Source organism: Camelina sativa, chromosome 5, assembly GCF_000633955.1.
Source record: "Camelina sativa cultivar DH55 chromosome 5, Cs, whole genome shotgun sequence".
Taxonomy (NCBI): Eukaryota; Viridiplantae; Streptophyta; class Magnoliopsida; order Brassicales; family Brassicaceae; genus Camelina; species Camelina sativa.
The window spans coordinates 1,544,492-1,560,372 of NC_025689.1; the positions used below are offsets into that span (position 1 = coordinate 1,544,492).

The 15,881-nt window shown below is 40.1% G+C and overlaps 5 protein-coding genes, 1 non-coding gene and 1 pseudogene across 6 annotated transcripts; 2 read left to right on the plus strand and 5 right to left on the minus strand.

Moving 5' to 3' along the window:
- Nucleotides 271–4,853, minus strand: LOC104784829 (elongation factor G-2, mitochondrial). Its single transcript, XM_010509917.2, has 18 exons — nucleotides 4,385–4,853; nucleotides 4,048–4,269; nucleotides 3,844–3,965; nucleotides 3,592–3,742; nucleotides 3,208–3,279; nucleotides 2,982–3,077; nucleotides 2,829–2,917; nucleotides 2,673–2,739; nucleotides 2,364–2,402; nucleotides 2,218–2,278; nucleotides 2,017–2,126; nucleotides 1,844–1,918; nucleotides 1,671–1,739; nucleotides 1,462–1,583; nucleotides 1,244–1,369; nucleotides 928–1,149; nucleotides 780–840; nucleotides 271–688 (listed from the first exon to the last, which is right to left on the minus strand). The coding sequence occupies exons 1-18, from the start codon at nucleotides 4,784–4,786 to the stop codon at nucleotides 530–532; spliced, it is 2,265 nt and encodes a 754-aa protein (XP_010508219.1). The 5' UTR covers nucleotides 4,787–4,853; the 3' UTR covers nucleotides 271–529.
- Nucleotides 5,088–6,496, plus strand: LOC104784830 (F-box protein SKIP23-like; the record flags this gene model as incomplete). The annotated part of the gene is made up of 1 exon (XM_010509918.2): nucleotides 5,088–6,496. A coding segment is annotated over one exon (1,173 nt), but the record flags the coding sequence as incomplete, so codon positions are not given.
- LOC104788761 (F-box protein SKIP23-like) lies at nucleotides 6,541–7,594 on the plus strand. Its single transcript, XM_010514544.1, has 2 exons — nucleotides 6,541–6,548; nucleotides 6,643–7,594. Exons 1-2 carry the CDS (start codon nucleotides 6,541–6,543, stop codon nucleotides 7,592–7,594), a joined length of 960 nt encoding a protein of 319 aa, XP_010512846.1.
- On the minus strand, nucleotides 7,896–7,968 carry TRNAR-UCU. Its single transcript has one exon. It is a non-coding gene; the product is annotated as a tRNA-Arg (tRNA).
- On the minus strand, nucleotides 8,035–10,071 carry LOC104784831 (cell number regulator 6-like). The gene is made up of 4 exons (XM_010509919.2): nucleotides 9,819–10,071; nucleotides 9,049–9,163; nucleotides 8,584–8,852; nucleotides 8,035–8,496 (listed from the first exon to the last, which is right to left on the minus strand). Exons 1-4 carry the CDS (start codon nucleotides 9,927–9,929, stop codon nucleotides 8,254–8,256), a joined length of 738 nt encoding a protein of 245 aa, XP_010508221.1. The 5' UTR covers nucleotides 9,930–10,071; the 3' UTR covers nucleotides 8,035–8,253.
- Nucleotides 10,175–13,974, minus strand: LOC104784832 (nuclear pore complex protein NUP62-like). Its single transcript, XM_010509920.2, has 9 exons — nucleotides 12,400–13,974; nucleotides 12,045–12,132; nucleotides 11,848–11,923; nucleotides 11,632–11,754; nucleotides 11,389–11,466; nucleotides 11,018–11,121; nucleotides 10,740–10,827; nucleotides 10,563–10,661; nucleotides 10,175–10,463 (listed from the first exon to the last, which is right to left on the minus strand). The coding sequence occupies exons 1-9, from the start codon at nucleotides 13,847–13,849 to the stop codon at nucleotides 10,371–10,373; spliced, it is 2,199 nt and encodes a 732-aa protein (XP_010508222.1). The 5' UTR covers nucleotides 13,850–13,974; the 3' UTR covers nucleotides 10,175–10,370.
- The window catches only part of LOC104784833, a 10,697-nt pseudogene continuing 9,131 nt past the window's right edge, over nucleotides 14,316–15,881 (minus strand).

Here is a 15,881-nt window from a genome sequence, read left to right on the forward strand (position 1 = left end):
AACAACTAAACCGAAGGGTATAAGGGTAATTTCAAGGGAGATGAGATGTCGTCGTCACCAACTCCTGTTGAAGAAGAAAATAAAGGAGTGGCTTTGAGACGAAGTTACAAAGAAAGAGTCTGACGTCGTTCGTTAGAGACTGTCGTTGCATCTTCTCTTTGTTGACGTGAATACGACTCTATCTATCTCAATTATTGTTGTTGTCTCTAACGATTTTGTTTTGGTTGGCTTGTTTTTGAACCTATCTTATTATATATAGAGAATTAATGATAGTAAGTAAACAGTGAATAATATTTGATTGTTTACAATAATCAAAATGATGAGTGGGACTGGTGGAACATAGAGATAACAAAAAATATGACCTACCTAATGGCCCCAATAAACATAGTGATTTTCTTCTGACAAAGCCTATTAGGCAAATTTATGCTGAGTGATTTTTTTTGTTGGTTCTATGAACCGTATAAAATAATAATGTTGGGACTTCTCAACAAGATTATGAAAAAAACAAACCTATCTATCGAGCGCTTGATTATTCAGTAGCTTTGCTGGCGCTGTAAGCCTTGACGAGCTGAGCCTGGACTTCGTTGGACACAGCACTATGTTCTTTGTATTCCATCGTGAATTCTCCTTTTCCTTGTGTCATGGACCGGAGAGAAGTGGAATAGCCAAACATGTTGTTCAAAGGCACCTGTTAAAAACACCAACAGCATTTACACTTTTAGTTACGATTTCAAAAAATGGTGGGGGAAATTTGGCTATCGTTTGCTTTTGCTTCTTACATTGGCTGTGATTACTGAATCGTCACCCTCTTGATCGTTTCCAACGATTATACCTTTCCTCCTGAAAGCAAAACAAGAAGTTGAATTATTATATTAAATAGGACAAGGAGAAAAGGTATTGTTAAAGGGTTTAATGTTTGGATTTTACTTGTTGATGTCACCAGCGACAGTACCCTGAAACTCTGTTGGTACTTTCAACTCGACTAACATTACTGGCTCTAGAATCACCGGTCTCGCTGCTGTGTAACACAGTCTGAATGCATATATTGCAGCCATTTTAAACGCAAGTTCACTGGAATCGACCGCGTGTGCTGCTCCATCTGTCAATACTATTCTGAGATTTTCTACAGGGTGACCAATTAGCGAGCCCCTGCAATGGAATTGAGGGTTTCACAATCACTTACAACATTTCCTCAACCAAAACAAGAGGGAAAGGAAAATTGAGAAAGACAAAGACCACTCACGAGTTTGCAGCTTCTTTGAAACCTTTCTCAATTGCTGGGATAAAACCAGACGGAATTGCTTGCCCAACAATCATGTTTTCGAATTCAAACTTCTCTGTAGAACCCGGTGGAAGTGGTTCCACGTACCTAAAAATTGTAAATAATTTAACCAGACGTGAATTGGTTTAGAAAGGATCCAAAATTACATCATTTAGGCACTATAAGTTTTTGATACTCACCCTGTAACCCTACCGTACTGACCCGCTCCTCCACTCTGCTTCTTGTGTAAATAATCGAACTCAGCCCGCTGAGTAATAGTTTCCCTAAAATTGACACGGGGTTTGCCCACCGTCGCATCAACCTGTTTGAAATTTGCAGAAATAAGGGATTCTGACGAGTGACGAGAAGAGATGAAGTAAGAACGTAATGTAGGCTTAAAGTCAGGCACCTTATATTCTCTGCGGATGCGTTCAACATAGATGTCCAAATGCAATTCCCCCATACCAGAAATAATGGTCTGTCCCAAAAGGATACATGGAAGAATCAGCAATGTAGAATACTACAGGTGAAATAGGAGAGAGGTGATGAGAAGTAGTAACAGAGTTCTTTAAATGATGATACCTGGCCACTCTCGGGGTCCAATCCCACTCGGAAAGTAGGATCCTCTTTCTGGAATCGATTCAATGCTTTTGAAAACTAACACATGAAATATATATCAATTGCAGATTTCTCAGGGCCAGAAATTAAAGGAAACATGTGAATTGTTTTAGTTACAAAAGAATCACAGAAGTTACCTGTCCCCCAGAATCTTTTGAAACCGGTTGAACAGCTAATGACATAACAGGTTCAGGAACACTCATCGATGTCATTGTGTACTTGACTGATCCATCCGTAAATGTATCACCTGATTATGTACTGAGGTTAGAAAATTGACCCAACAAGAAACACAAAATTAGAGTTTCATCCCCGGAGCAAAGAAGAATTTTCTATTGTACCTGATGCACACTCAACACCAAACACAGCTACGATTTGTCCAGCGTGTGCCTCTTGAATATCCTGAAAATAGAATAAGAAATTAGAATCCAGTCACATGGCAGTAGAGCTGCCACCACGGAGCTACCATAAATAAACTTCAACTAACCTCCATATCATTCGAATGCATACGGACCAAGCGAGGAACCTAGATCAAGAGACAGTAAACAGCCTTTAGGTAAAATCAAGTATCACAGGGAGGGAATACTTGCAAGGGTTAAGAGAAAAAAGATGACAACTAGTCTGAACTTCAGATATTTTGCATCTATGATTATGTTTACATGAAGCAGATGAAAAATTGTATTCATGTCAGGCCAGGGACAAGAAAACTTTACTTCTTCAGTGTAGTTTGGTATAAATTTATGCAAAAGACTTCATGACTTTAATCTCAAAGCAATACTAAGATCCAAGAACTAACCTTAATTCTTTTTCCAGTATTGACATTTATGATAAAATCACCCTTCTTAATCACACCTTCATAGACTCTTCATCAACAAACAAAAAACATGAGTTAGCATTCACAAATTCATTCATAACAGAAGTGCAGAAAATACTTTTAATATTCAGCATGCACCTCAAATATGTCAGCTGACCAAAACGACCCTCCTCTAGTTTGAAAGCCAGCGCCACAAGAGGTCCATCTGGAGATCCAGTCAAGGTTACCTGAAAATCATTCCTTTAGAACCGACATATTTCTCCTATAAAAATAAAATTACAAGTTGAGTACCCTCTCTTCATTATTTGTCTGGTCAAGAGCATAGTTATTGACTTCATTTGGAGAAGGGAGATAACTTATAACACCATCTAGTAGAGGTTGTACTCCCTGCAGACAAAAATTAAGGGAGCACGGCAGATGTTGAAAACTTTTTAATACAAACACAACAGCACAAAGAGAAACGTAACTGATATGTAATCCAGACTTGAGCAATATCATCTTTCGAATATTCAATTACCTTGTTTTTGAATGCACTACCCATGAATACAGGAACAAACTTTTGCGCTATGGTAGCTCTACGAATAGCTTCCTGCATATACAGCAGGCCAAAAAAGTTACAATAACAAAACTGCAGGTAAAAGAGCAACTAAACGCAGCAATTCATGGCCCACAGAAATGAAAGATAACACAATGAAATTAAGACAATGCCTAAGGCAAGTTAGGACCCGTATGATTCAACATTCCCTAAGGATTGATATCTGTTTAAGTGAAATCAACGATTTAAATAACATAAGTTGCCAACAATGCCTATCTATATTTAGGGACTCAGCCTCCTATGTTTCATGCAATGAATCTGAATGTCATCGAGATTATATGTGCCACAGCATGAAAAAGAACAAACCTCAAGCTCAGAAGCAGATACAGGCTCATCGTTTAGAAATTTCTCTGCGAGTATATCATCAACTTCAGAGACTGTCTCAATCAATTCTCGCCTCTTGTCTGCGACCAAACCTTCCATATCAGCAGGAATATCACCAGCCACAACATTCTCACTGCAATTTACAGAAAATCAAAAATGTCACAACATATAACACATACATATGCCCCAACGACAACATAAGCAATTCTAAAAATGAATATAAATAACACAAACCCGCTGGATCCGTGGTAGAAATAAGCTTTCACATGAATAAGGTCTATAAGACCTTGGAAATTTTCTTCTAAACCAATAGGCACTTGCACAGCTGCACTATGATGTCTGAGCTTAGCTCTTGCCTAGTGAAAAGTAAGATAAAAAAGAAGTTACAACCAGTTAAAGCTATACTTGATCAAACTCATTCAATAATTTAAGACGCACTTGGTTCAAGACTTTCCATGGATCTGCTCCCATTCTATCAAGCTTATTGATAAACGCAACTCTAGGGACTTCATATCTCCTCATTTGCCTATCAACTGTAATAGACTGACTCTGTACACCACCAACACTGCACAGAACCAAAATCGCCCCGTCTAGTACACGTAGTGCCCTCTCCACTTCAATGGTGAAGTCAACGTGACCAGGCGTATCAATAATATTAACCTAAACAACAATCAATAATAGGATTAAGACTTCGATTTAGCAAAATAAAACCAAAATTTAAACGAATCTGATAAGAGATTGAGAATTACAGAATCAGGAAGAAAGATCTCATCACCTTGTAATCCTTCCAAGTACAGTAAGTAGCGGCTGATTGGATGGTGATACCTTTCTCTCGCTCTAAGTCCATGGAGTCCATTTTAGCTCCGACGCCGTCTCTACCTCTAACTTCGTGGATCTCATGGATCCGACCCGTATAGAAAAGAACACGCTCAGTCAAAGTAGTCTTCCCTGAGTCTATGTGAGCTGAGATCCCGATGTTGCGAAGCTTGTCCATCGATTCTTTCCACCATGGTTCTTTCTCATCCTTGGCCGCACGAGCAGCTGTTCCGGCGGAGAAATGACGAATCAGATGGAAATCTCCGGTTAAAAGAGCGGCGGTAGGAGATGAAGACCGTTTGTTTGAGGAGAAGAGTCTCAAGAGGAGGTTAGGCGCCGGAGAAATAGGAAACCTCGCCATGGCTATGAAGAAGAGAGACGAGGGTTTTAGGAAAAATGGGTTTGAGTGAGAGAGACAGAGACAGAGAGAGAGACTTGTATGAAATATCAATTTTGTGGTTCAGATTCGGTTTGATAAAATTATAGTTCGGTTTAGCAACATCTATCTAAACCCGAATGGTTATTAGACCCGTAATATATTCGGGTCGGGTTAAATCTCAATTACGTGTATAAATAAATTTTTAGACCTAATCTGTGTCTTCTTTTTCTCTGGCGACCTAGCTTAAGCCGCAAGGGTTTCATAAACACAACCATGGTGGTCGATTGGGGAAACGCTTCCGAAGGATATGTTAGAGCTGATTTCGAAATATCTAAAATCTTCCTTTGATCTCTTCCAGTTCCGTTGCGTATGCTCTTCATGGCGAAACGCCGCGAAACCCAAACCCCTTCTCCCGTCACATGACTTTCCCGACAGCGTCTTCCTTGATCCCTCTTTCTCACAGAGGATTATCTTACTTATCAAGCCTCATCATGAACAGGCTGAGGAGGATTCGATTGGTGGATGGCTGGTCAAAGTCGGGCAACATCCTCTTGATCCTCGTAAGTTGCATCTCATCCATCCGCTTACTGATGATCCAGACACAAGTTCCTTTCCTCGAGATTTCAATTGCCTTGTTGATATGACTAAATTCAAGGCTCGTGAATTGGGTCGTGAATTCGTGCTCGATTGCGTCTATGACCTTAAAGAACCTCAGAAAACTCTTGTCAAGTATCTAGATGATAGTGATGGTGTGGAGTCTAAGTTTGTGTTGCTTACGATTCACAAGTCTGGCAAGTTACTTGTGTTTACTTCTTGGGATGAGGAGTGGTCTCTGATCAACGACGACATGATCCCTTCTTGTTATTTTTGCGATGTGATTTTGTTCAATGGATGCTTCTTTGCCGTCGAGAATAATGGGAGGACTTTCGCTGTAGATCACTCTTCTCTGAGATTGACATTGGCAGCAAATCCTGTGTTTGGTGGCGGTGACAAGAAGTTTCTGATTGAATCCTCTGGTCATATGTTGTTGGTTGATATGATAAACAGGGAACTTGATTTGGATGACCTTTGGGACTTGGAGGAATTTGATATCGAGGATCACGCTTATGACATTATAGATCATAGTATAACCGACAAGATTATAGTCTTTAAACTTGTGGAAAGAGAGAAGAGTTGGGTTGAGGTTAAGGATCTTGGGGATAAAATGTTGTTCCTTGGTGATGGTTTCTCATTCTCTACTTCAGCTTCTGATTTTTCACCTCTCTATGGAGGAAGTGTCTTCTTCCACGGTTTCGTCTTTGATTGGGAAGACTTGGACACCCTAGATGATGAAGATGTGGGAGTGTGTGAATTTAAGTCTGGCGAAATAAAGCTGGTGCGCCAACACCCTGAATATGCCAAGCTGTTCTGGCCTCCGCCTTCCTGGTTTACTGATAGCATACCACATGAGAACTGAGGCCAAGTGTTGGACTAGTGCTAGTAAGAAGGTCAACTCGTCAAAGCTTTCAAAACAACAAGTATTTGGATTAGTGAAAGAAGTCAATACTTTTTAAATTCATTTTTGTATCCTAAGTTACATCATCGATGTTTTGAGTTTAGTCACTTGTGTGGAATAGTAATTCTATAACTCTAGAGTGACCTTCATCTTGATCATGATGTGATGACCAATTTATTTCCTGGAGTGCGTTTGTATGATGAAATATTAATTTTTGATTCAGATTCGGTTTGATAATATTATGGTTCGGTTTAGCCACATCTATCTAAACCAGTTTGGTTATTAGACCGTAATATATTCGGGTCGGGTCAAATCTCAATTACGTATATAAATAAAATTTTAGATGGCTGGTCAAAGTCGAGGAACATTCTCATGATGATCTACCTCGTAAGTTGACTATCAATCGACTGACTGATTATTCAGATTCATTGAATCGACATTTCCCTTGCCTTCTTGATATGACTAAATTCAAGGTTCGAGAACTGGATCGTGAATTCGGGCTCCGTTACTTGGATGCTGATGATGGTCTTCTTAGTAAATACAATCCATACACTGGAAAAACTGTTGTCAAGTATCTAGATAGTGATGAGGATCAGTCTAAGTTTGTGTTGCTTACGCTTAACAATTCTGGTAATCCTGGAAGATTAGCTGTGTATACTTCTTGGGATCAAGCATGGACTGTGATCAATGACGACATGCCTTGTTGTTATTTTTGCGATGTGATTTTGTTCAATGGATGTTTCTTTGCGGTCACGAAAGATGGGACGACGACTATGGCTGTAGATATCCCTTCTCTGAAATTGACAGTACTGGCCGCAAGTCCTGTGTTTGACGGTGGCGGTGACAAGAAGTTTCTGATTGAATCCTCTGGTGAAATGTTGCTGGTCGATATGTACTTGGGAATGCAACTTGAATCAGATGACCTTCTGAACTTCGAGGAAAAGGATGTCGAGTATCACTTTGATGACATTGTATCAAATGAGTTAACCGACAAGATTACAGTCTTTAAATTTGTGGAAAGAGAGAAGAGTTGGGTTGAGGTTAAGGATCTTGGGGATAAAATCTTGTTCCTTGGTGATGATTCCTCATTCTCCGCTTTAGCTTCTGATTTTTCACCTCTCTATGGCGGATGTGTCTTCTTCCACGGTTACGTCTTTGATTGGGAAGACTTGGACACCATAGATGATGAAGATGTGGGAGTGTGTGATTTTTTGTCTCAGGAAATAAAGCTGGTGCGCCAACACCCTGAATATGCCAAGCTGTTCTGGCCTCCGCCTTCCTGGTTTACTGACTGAGATAGGATTCCACCTGAGAAAAGAGGCCTACTGTTAGTAAGGTCAACTCGTCAAAGGTTTCAAAACAACAAGTATTTGGATTAGTTGAAAGTCAAATTCATTTTGCTTTCCTAAGTTACATCATCAATGTTTTGAGTTTAGTCATTTGTGTGGAATAGTCATTCTATAACTCTAGAGTCTAGACCTTCTTCATCTAGATAATGATGTGATGACCATTAACAGAATATTTTTGGAAAAAAAATAGTCGGGAAAATGTAATTTATTTCCTGGATTTTACGATTTAGAAAACTATAAGCAAAAACACACCCGGTGGGACTCGAACCCACAATCGTTTGATTAGAAGTCAAACGCCTTATCCATTAGGCCACGGGTGCTTCGGTATCCTCTTTAACAACTATTCGCTAACATAATAACGATCGGTGTGAGTACTAATTAACCAGTTTCTATCATAAGACGTAATCATTTAGTCACCAAATAGTTCAGAGACAGATGTTTCTACTTCTCACAAGAGATTCAGTGAAGTCATGAATTAAGTTCTGAAAAATGACAATTGTTCTCTTAGAACAAACTTTTGCATATGTAAAACCTAAGGGCAAATAGAATCATCTGGTACGAAAACTTCTCTGCACGGAAAAAAACAGCTTTAGAGGGAACGTTTCCTATAGAGGGACCATCTCGAGATCATTGTGTTGGCTTTTGGCAGATGATGGGGACGAAGAAGACGAAGAAGATGAATCGTCTCTTTTCTCCTCGGTGTTCATCTCTTGAACCGGGGGAGGATCCATTGTAGTTGATGATGAGGCTTCTGTGTCAGAAAGATGATTCTTCATCTCCCTGTGTTCCTGGCACAAAGCACACCAGTGCAGGCAACAGTGAACCATGCAATGATCACAAGGCGCATTCTGCAAGAAAATCACAAAGATCAATCAATCAGAGATCATATCTGAAATATTATGAGAATGACCTTATGTGTGGACTTTTTTGCTTACCTTGAGATGATATTTCTTCTGGAGTTCTTGGCGGAACAAACCTGAATAGATTCCACACATCCACCAAGCAAAGAAGAGGCCTTCGCATATCACGACTGTTGTTTGAGGATCAATGTAGCCACTGAAGAGTGCGGTTACTGCTGCAAGTGCCATACCTCCTTCGACACATATTGCATGGCATACACATGCTTGGTTCCAAGGAATCTCGTCCCTCACTGCTTCAACGTTACGCCCAAACAGTACACACGGGCAAAAGAGACCAGTCCTGCCTGCAAAATCATACAATAGCATTGGTTAAAAATGTCCTCCAAGGTGATTATCATCCATTAAGAAAAGAATCTAGAAGCATATCAAACTACAATGGAGAAATTTTCGCCAAAAGTAATATGGAACTCATGCACAACAAGAAGAGGTGATTAAGGATCATACATCTCGACAGTTACAAAAACAAAGAGGGAAGCTTACAGCTTTCTGGATCTTCAGCACAACCAAAAATGCCGGTGGTCCAGTTTTCATCAGAAGGGGGTTCATATGTCTCAGGTAAAACTTGCATACATTCATGGCACTTTCGGACATTCAACTGCAATCAATTTTAAAACAGAAAAAAAAAAAAAAAACAGTAGAGTGATTGTAAAATTTGTAATGTTTCAGCTCAGACGTATAAAATGCCACACCACAAAGACTCCCTTAATAAAAAGAAATTCAAAAATCTCATATAAAGATAGTCTCGAGTTTCTCCATTCCATCACGCATTCTCATATTCGAAGCTTCAAAGGAAAGTCACTACAAGACTCTGGCCTTATTTTGAGACTAATCAGTGTTGATACCAAAACTTCAAAAGAAGCAGTAGCTATATATATATATGTTCATGCCACTAAAGATACAAACAAAGCTTTTGCTATAGATCACATCACAAGGATCTAATGCACGACAAATCAGGAGAAATCCAACATTGATCACAGAAGAAATCAAATCAACAAGAGACTAGTTACAATAATCCTCAACCAAATAGGACAACGAATCCATCTCTTACACTTCATCGAGAGGTCTAGATCGACACAAACAACAATTAGAATCAGCATAGACAACAATCGGAATCAGCTTAGAACTCTACCACCACAAACAGATGATCAAAACCATGGAATCGACAGATCTGAAGAAAATTGCGAGATCGGAGTTGTCTAGAAACGTGCGATAGAGTAATGCAGAGAGAGAGAGAGAGGATCTAAAGGTACCTGAGGAACATCAATGGGCTGATTGAGTTCGCCGGGTGTGATATCTTCTTCGACAGGAGCCTGCTCTTTCCTCAATTTCACGTAACGCGAAGCGGCGTTTCCGTCCGCCATCGAAACCGCTCAAGGAGTGTAAAGCGAAGAGAAAGGTACAAAAGTAGTGTCACACCACCAATGAGGTCGCCGGAATCGAAGAAACTCTCTCTAACAACGTTTTGTTTCGATACGCGTGATACGTCGTGACTCGTCTATGTGAGAAAAGTCTTTGATCATCCAAAAAAAAATAAAAAATAATAAACGCAACAAATCCGAAATATAGATGTCACGTCGTCGTTTTAACCATTTTGAGGCGGTGAACATTAAAAAAGCTCTGTGCTATGAGTCTTACTATTATTAATGAAGAGTAATTAAAATTGGGATTACAACAACAAACCAACCAGTCAATCAAATTATTCAAATGATGATACAAATCTTTATGGTAAAAAGTTCATCATGTGCAAATCGTAATTTCTTGCATAGAGACTAGAGAAATAACACGAAACTAAAAAAAATATATCAAGACATCCAGTGCTTTGGAGCCATCAATTCACGATCTCCACTAGAACCTTGAGATGCGATTTTTTGAATCCGAGAAGAGAATTCTTCTGCCTGTTCAGTGTTTTCAACAATGGCTTTAAGTTAACACAATTGTAGTTATTGTTGAAAATGAGCAGAAGACAATTAATTTACTTCTTTAATAAAACTTACTTTCTCATCAATCCACATTAAGGAACTGAGTTGATTGTTCAAGATTCTTACAACTACATCCAGTGGACTCATCCCATCTATTGCTTCAAGTTCTCCACCCTATTTCAGACACAAAAGTTTATGATGTATCTTCACAGGAAAAAGGTATAGTATGTGAGAAGTTTACGACGTATGTACCTGGTTTGCATTTACAGATTGTATAATCGATCTGATTTGTTCAGTCATATGCTCCAATTCTCTTTCTACAAGCTCAGATTGTTCATACCTGGGATGTAAAAACAAAGTATATTGTAATAAAGCATAGAATCAGGCTATAGAATGCGCAAGGTAGAGCTAATTCTAAGCATAGATCAAATCATGTTTGTTTCCGTGTCTGTGGTTTTTCTTTCATTATTCATCAGAATAGTATGAAGCAGCAAGGTGATGATGGTGGAAAGACTTAAAAGAGTACTCACATTGCATCTCTAGTTGATGCTGCTTCATCGTCAAGAAGTGATTTCCGCTCGTCATTATATATACGCTCAGCCTCTTCCTCCATGCTTTGCAAAGCCTTGTCAACCTAAAACACAAACAGAGAATTCAGATGATTAGCACAGTGGCTTTGGAATTGAGATGCCCATTTTTGAAGTAAGCGAGGTAGAATGTAGACGATCCCATGTCAGAGAAATTCATATTAAAAAAGGGTGTGACAGTATGGGACTGAGAGAGATTATGAAAAAGAGAAATTTGATTTCCCACAGATATGACACAAATGATTTCCCGCTGCATGTTACAATCAGAGATCATTTACAGATTAACTTAGAGATATAATACTTCTATCGCATACCTCTTGCTGATGAGTCTCGATTAATTCCAGCTGACGTTCCAAGCTAGATTGGGTTTCAACCACTTTTGCAACTTCAATCTGTTTGTTGGTGATGTACACAAAAAGAATGAGCTAATTATACAATAGGGGCCTATATAAGCTAAACATGCAAACTCAAAGGTCTGCTCAGAACAATTGTCTCTGAAGATTCAAAACAGAAAGAAATTTTAACAGAGACTACATAATATGACAAAGTAATTTCACCTCAAGTCTCAAAAGAACATCACGGTTTTGCAAGATCCGCTTATCCCACTCTGCTATTGCATTTGCCTGTTTCCGGAATCTCCCTGTGCGTTCTTGTAGCTCAGTATTCCACTCCTTGATAATCTACAAACGTCAAAAAAACAACAATTGAATATTCTGTATATAAAATGGCAAAAAGAGATAAATGTCGAACTGAATAAGAGGGCAAAGATTTACCTCCTCAACAGTTTTGCCAGTTATTTCAGATGGCAACTTTGGAGAACCAGCAACTGGAGCAACAGCTGTGCTCGTCCTAATAAATAACAAGAAACATATAACAAGTAAACATCAGCTACAACATAGTCGAGGTGAAGGTCGAACATGTACAGCCGTTTAGGTCATAATGTGTTGGTCAAAATATGAGAAGAGCATACCCACTACTCGAAGCCACAACAAGAGACGTCTGTGTTGTAGTAGCAGAACTGGTAGCAGGAGCAGTAGTAGAAGTCGAAGATGGAACACCTGAACAACAACAATACTTCTTTCAGAAAGAAAAAAACAACTATAGCTTCTGATCCGTAAAATAACTCGACAGGTATGTATTCATGTCATAGACTATATGCAGAAGGCAAAAACCAAAGCATAATAAGGAGTAAGGTAGATTAAGTACATCGAACACATATCTAATCCTAATCAATGATTCCCATAATTCTCTTATTTCTAATCATCGAGACAAATGGGATAGGCAAAATCACAAACAAATCCTGAGACAATACATAAACAACTTACTGAATGAGAATGTAGGAGTAGTGGTTTGTGGTTGTGAGGATGATGCAGGTGTTGAAGTCGGGGGTACAGCAAACGCAGTAAAGGAGCTAGTAGATCCAGCGGCAGGAGTCGAGCTAGCCGGAGTGGTGTTGGTGGCAGATGAACTCAGACTAAAAGAAGGGAAACCCATTGTAGAAGCTGCAGCTGAAGAAGCTGGTGCACTAGTAGCAGCGGGAGTCGACGAAGAAGTAGTAGTAGTGGTGGTGGTTGCAATAGAAAACAATGCTCCGGGTGTGCTAGAGGCAGGTGCTGCTGAGCTTCCGGTTGAAAGGTTAAAGCCTGAACTTGCGGGTGGACCAAATGAGAAGGATGAAGAAGAAGAAGAGGTAGCCGTTTGTGGAGGAGCAGAAGCAGTGGTGGTGGTTGTCGAACTTGCTGTGCTTTTCAAGAAAGAGAATCCGGTAGACGCGGAGAAAGGAGAAGCTGAGGCAGGCGAGGGATTAATGGTGGATACTCCAAACGGGGAAGGTGAAGAAGCTGTTGCGCCTGACGAGGACGATCCAAAGAGAGACGGAGTTGAACCCGCTGCCGAAGACGAACCAAAGATCGACGGTGACGAACCGGCGGATCCAAAGATTGAAGGTGAGGAGCCAGGTGCTGATGAGGCAACACCAAAGGAAGGTGTGGAGCCGGTGGCTCCAAAGATGGATGATGAGGAGCCAGACGCTGATGAGGCAACACTGAATGAAGGTGTCGAGCCGGTGGCTCCAAAGATGGATGATGAGGAGGCAGAGGTTGATGAGGCGACGCCGAAGGGAAGTGACGAACCGGTGGCTGAAGAAGGCGCGCCGAAAAGAGGAGATGTTGAAGCAGCGGCGGATGAGGATCCTCCGAAGAGAGGTGAACTCGAGGCGGAGGCTGAGGAAGATCCAAAGAGAGATGATGAACCACTACTCGCTGAAGCCGGAGCAGCTCCGAAAAGAGATGAAGACGGAGCTGCGGAGGAGGAGGACGGAGCTCCGAACGGAGAAGAACCAGGCTGAGAAGCCGAGGAAGTTACGAATCCGAAAGGAGAAGAAGCATTGGTGGTAGATGAACCAAACAGAGACGGCGCAGAACCAGATGAAGAAGCATTGGCTCCAAATCCAAATGAAGGAGTTGAGGAAGCAGGAGTCGACGAAGCAGAGGATCCGAATCCAAACGAAGGAGTCGATGAAGCAGAAGAACCGAATCCGAACGAAGTAGTTGAGGAAGCTCCGAATCCAAACGATGGGGTTGTGGATGAAGCAGGGGTTGATGACGATGCGGTGGATCCGAAACCAAATCCGGTGGAGCTAGGGTTTGAAGATTGGTTAAAGGAGAAAGATAACGGTGAAGTGGTAGATGCAGCAGAAGATGAATTAGTTACGGAAGAAGATCCGAATGAGAAACCTCCCGCGGAATTGGATTGACCAAACGAAAAACCCGACATTGCGGTTACTGATTCTCTTCTTCTTCTTTCACTCACTGGTTCGCTCGCTCTCGTCTTCGCCGGCGTTTGAATAAACAAAAAATAAGGGGTTTTTGCAGAAACCCTCTTTCGAACAAAGAAGCTTTGTCGTTTGTAAGTATGAGCGTCGAGTCAACGCTACCGGATTTATGGTCAAACGAGAAACAAGTAATTTATTCTCGGCCCAGCCCAATAATACGATGATGACGTGTACTTATAGTGTTCAAAGGGTCCACGTAAGCAGATAGTGTTCCCTTATTGGTTGATACTTGATATAAATATTTTCTACAATAAATTTTTATGCAAAGTTACACATCTTTTTTATGCAATGTTTACTGTAGTATAATTTATTTTTTGTTTTCAAATCCTGTGAAAAATGCCAAAGGTATAACACAAATAATATAATCATTTTTTGCACTATAGACTTTCATTTTTGTTAAATACAGTATATACACTATAGTAAAATAACTATGGCTGAACAATTTGAACACCTTTTTTTCTTTACAAAGTGTACAGGAAAATATCGTAAATTTTATAAATTTACAAGTAAATTGAAAATAAAATCATTATCCACAAAGCTCAGTCGCTAGCCCATAAACCGTGAAAACCCATTGGAAACGTCAGATTCCTAGGAACCTCTAATCTCGACACGACCGCATCGGATTCACCCATCTTCTTTGCGTCCAATATCACTAGGTAACATCTCTCCACCGAAACCGCATACTATAAAAATAAATAGTAAATGACTAATTATGTATTAGTACAATAACCACGTAATTAAGAAAGAAGCGAAAATTAAAGTATTTTATACACGTACCTCGACGACAACAATGTAACCATCGTCCTCTTCTACTCCTTCCTCGTTGGAGTTTCTTGGGACAAACATGGGCTCACCAACGAATCTTCTAGCTCCGGTAGACCACGTACGGACGAGGTTCGAGTCTAAGTCAAACTTCACGACCATATCGAACGGGAAATGGGGAAGTTCGCCTCGAGTTCCTGACGAGGCTGCTGAGTACATGTACTTGTTCTTTTTCCCGGACCATGATGAGTTTATAACTGGAAAATCTGACGGCTTGTTCCAGCCGTTTAGAGGCTCTACATCACAACTCTTGCAGTTTCCGACAGGGTCCAAGGTCATAGACACCTTGACTAAATGAGGGAGTAGTTTGTCGTCGCCGCGATTTAGATTCATAACAGAAGGATCTAGCTTGTTGCTTTGCCAATTGTAGCCTATAAGATTATTATTATTTTTAAAATGTTTAATAACAGTCTTTTGAACATTTAAAAGCCCTAACTTGTGAAAGGGGTTTATTACGGTTTCAATATGGTGTAGCTGAACTAACGTACCAAACATTTTTTGGAAATCGAACCAGCGGTAGGAGCAAGCGGAAGCTTGTATTTGAATCTTCAAATCGCCGTTGTCCTCTCTAGTCTCATAAGCGTTTCCGGAGTGAATTAGCCATAATTGAGAAGACACTTCGACAGGAACTCTCCAGTCTCGATGATCTCCCATAGTTTTATCTGAAAATCTTGGGAGGATATAAATCGGGGAACTCTCGTTGCTTGGATTCAACGATAACGCTGATACCATCGGTGATACTCCACACATCGCCGCCATGGAACCTGACAGTATATTTATCCACATAATCAGATTTTTCCAACGTAGTATTACTCTTCTTGCAAATTATTTTAAATTGTAACAGAAGTAGTTAGTTAGCTTGTCTTACCAATTGGATCAAGCTTGACGCGGTTGGCAAAGAGTATGTAGTGAGTATCCGTGAAGGCCCAATCATGAATCATCATGTGATCATCGATCTTGAATTCTCTCGTTTGTATCATCTTGAATTCCGAATCATACTCTGTAAAATAGTAATTTTCCATTTTAATTATAGTAGAATTTTTATTTTTCATAATGTTTTTGAGAAAAATCAAAAGATCAGTTACCACAAAATGTGAAGTTGCTTCGAGGTAAAAGCATATCTTCAGCGTTGCAAGTGACGGTTAAAAGTCT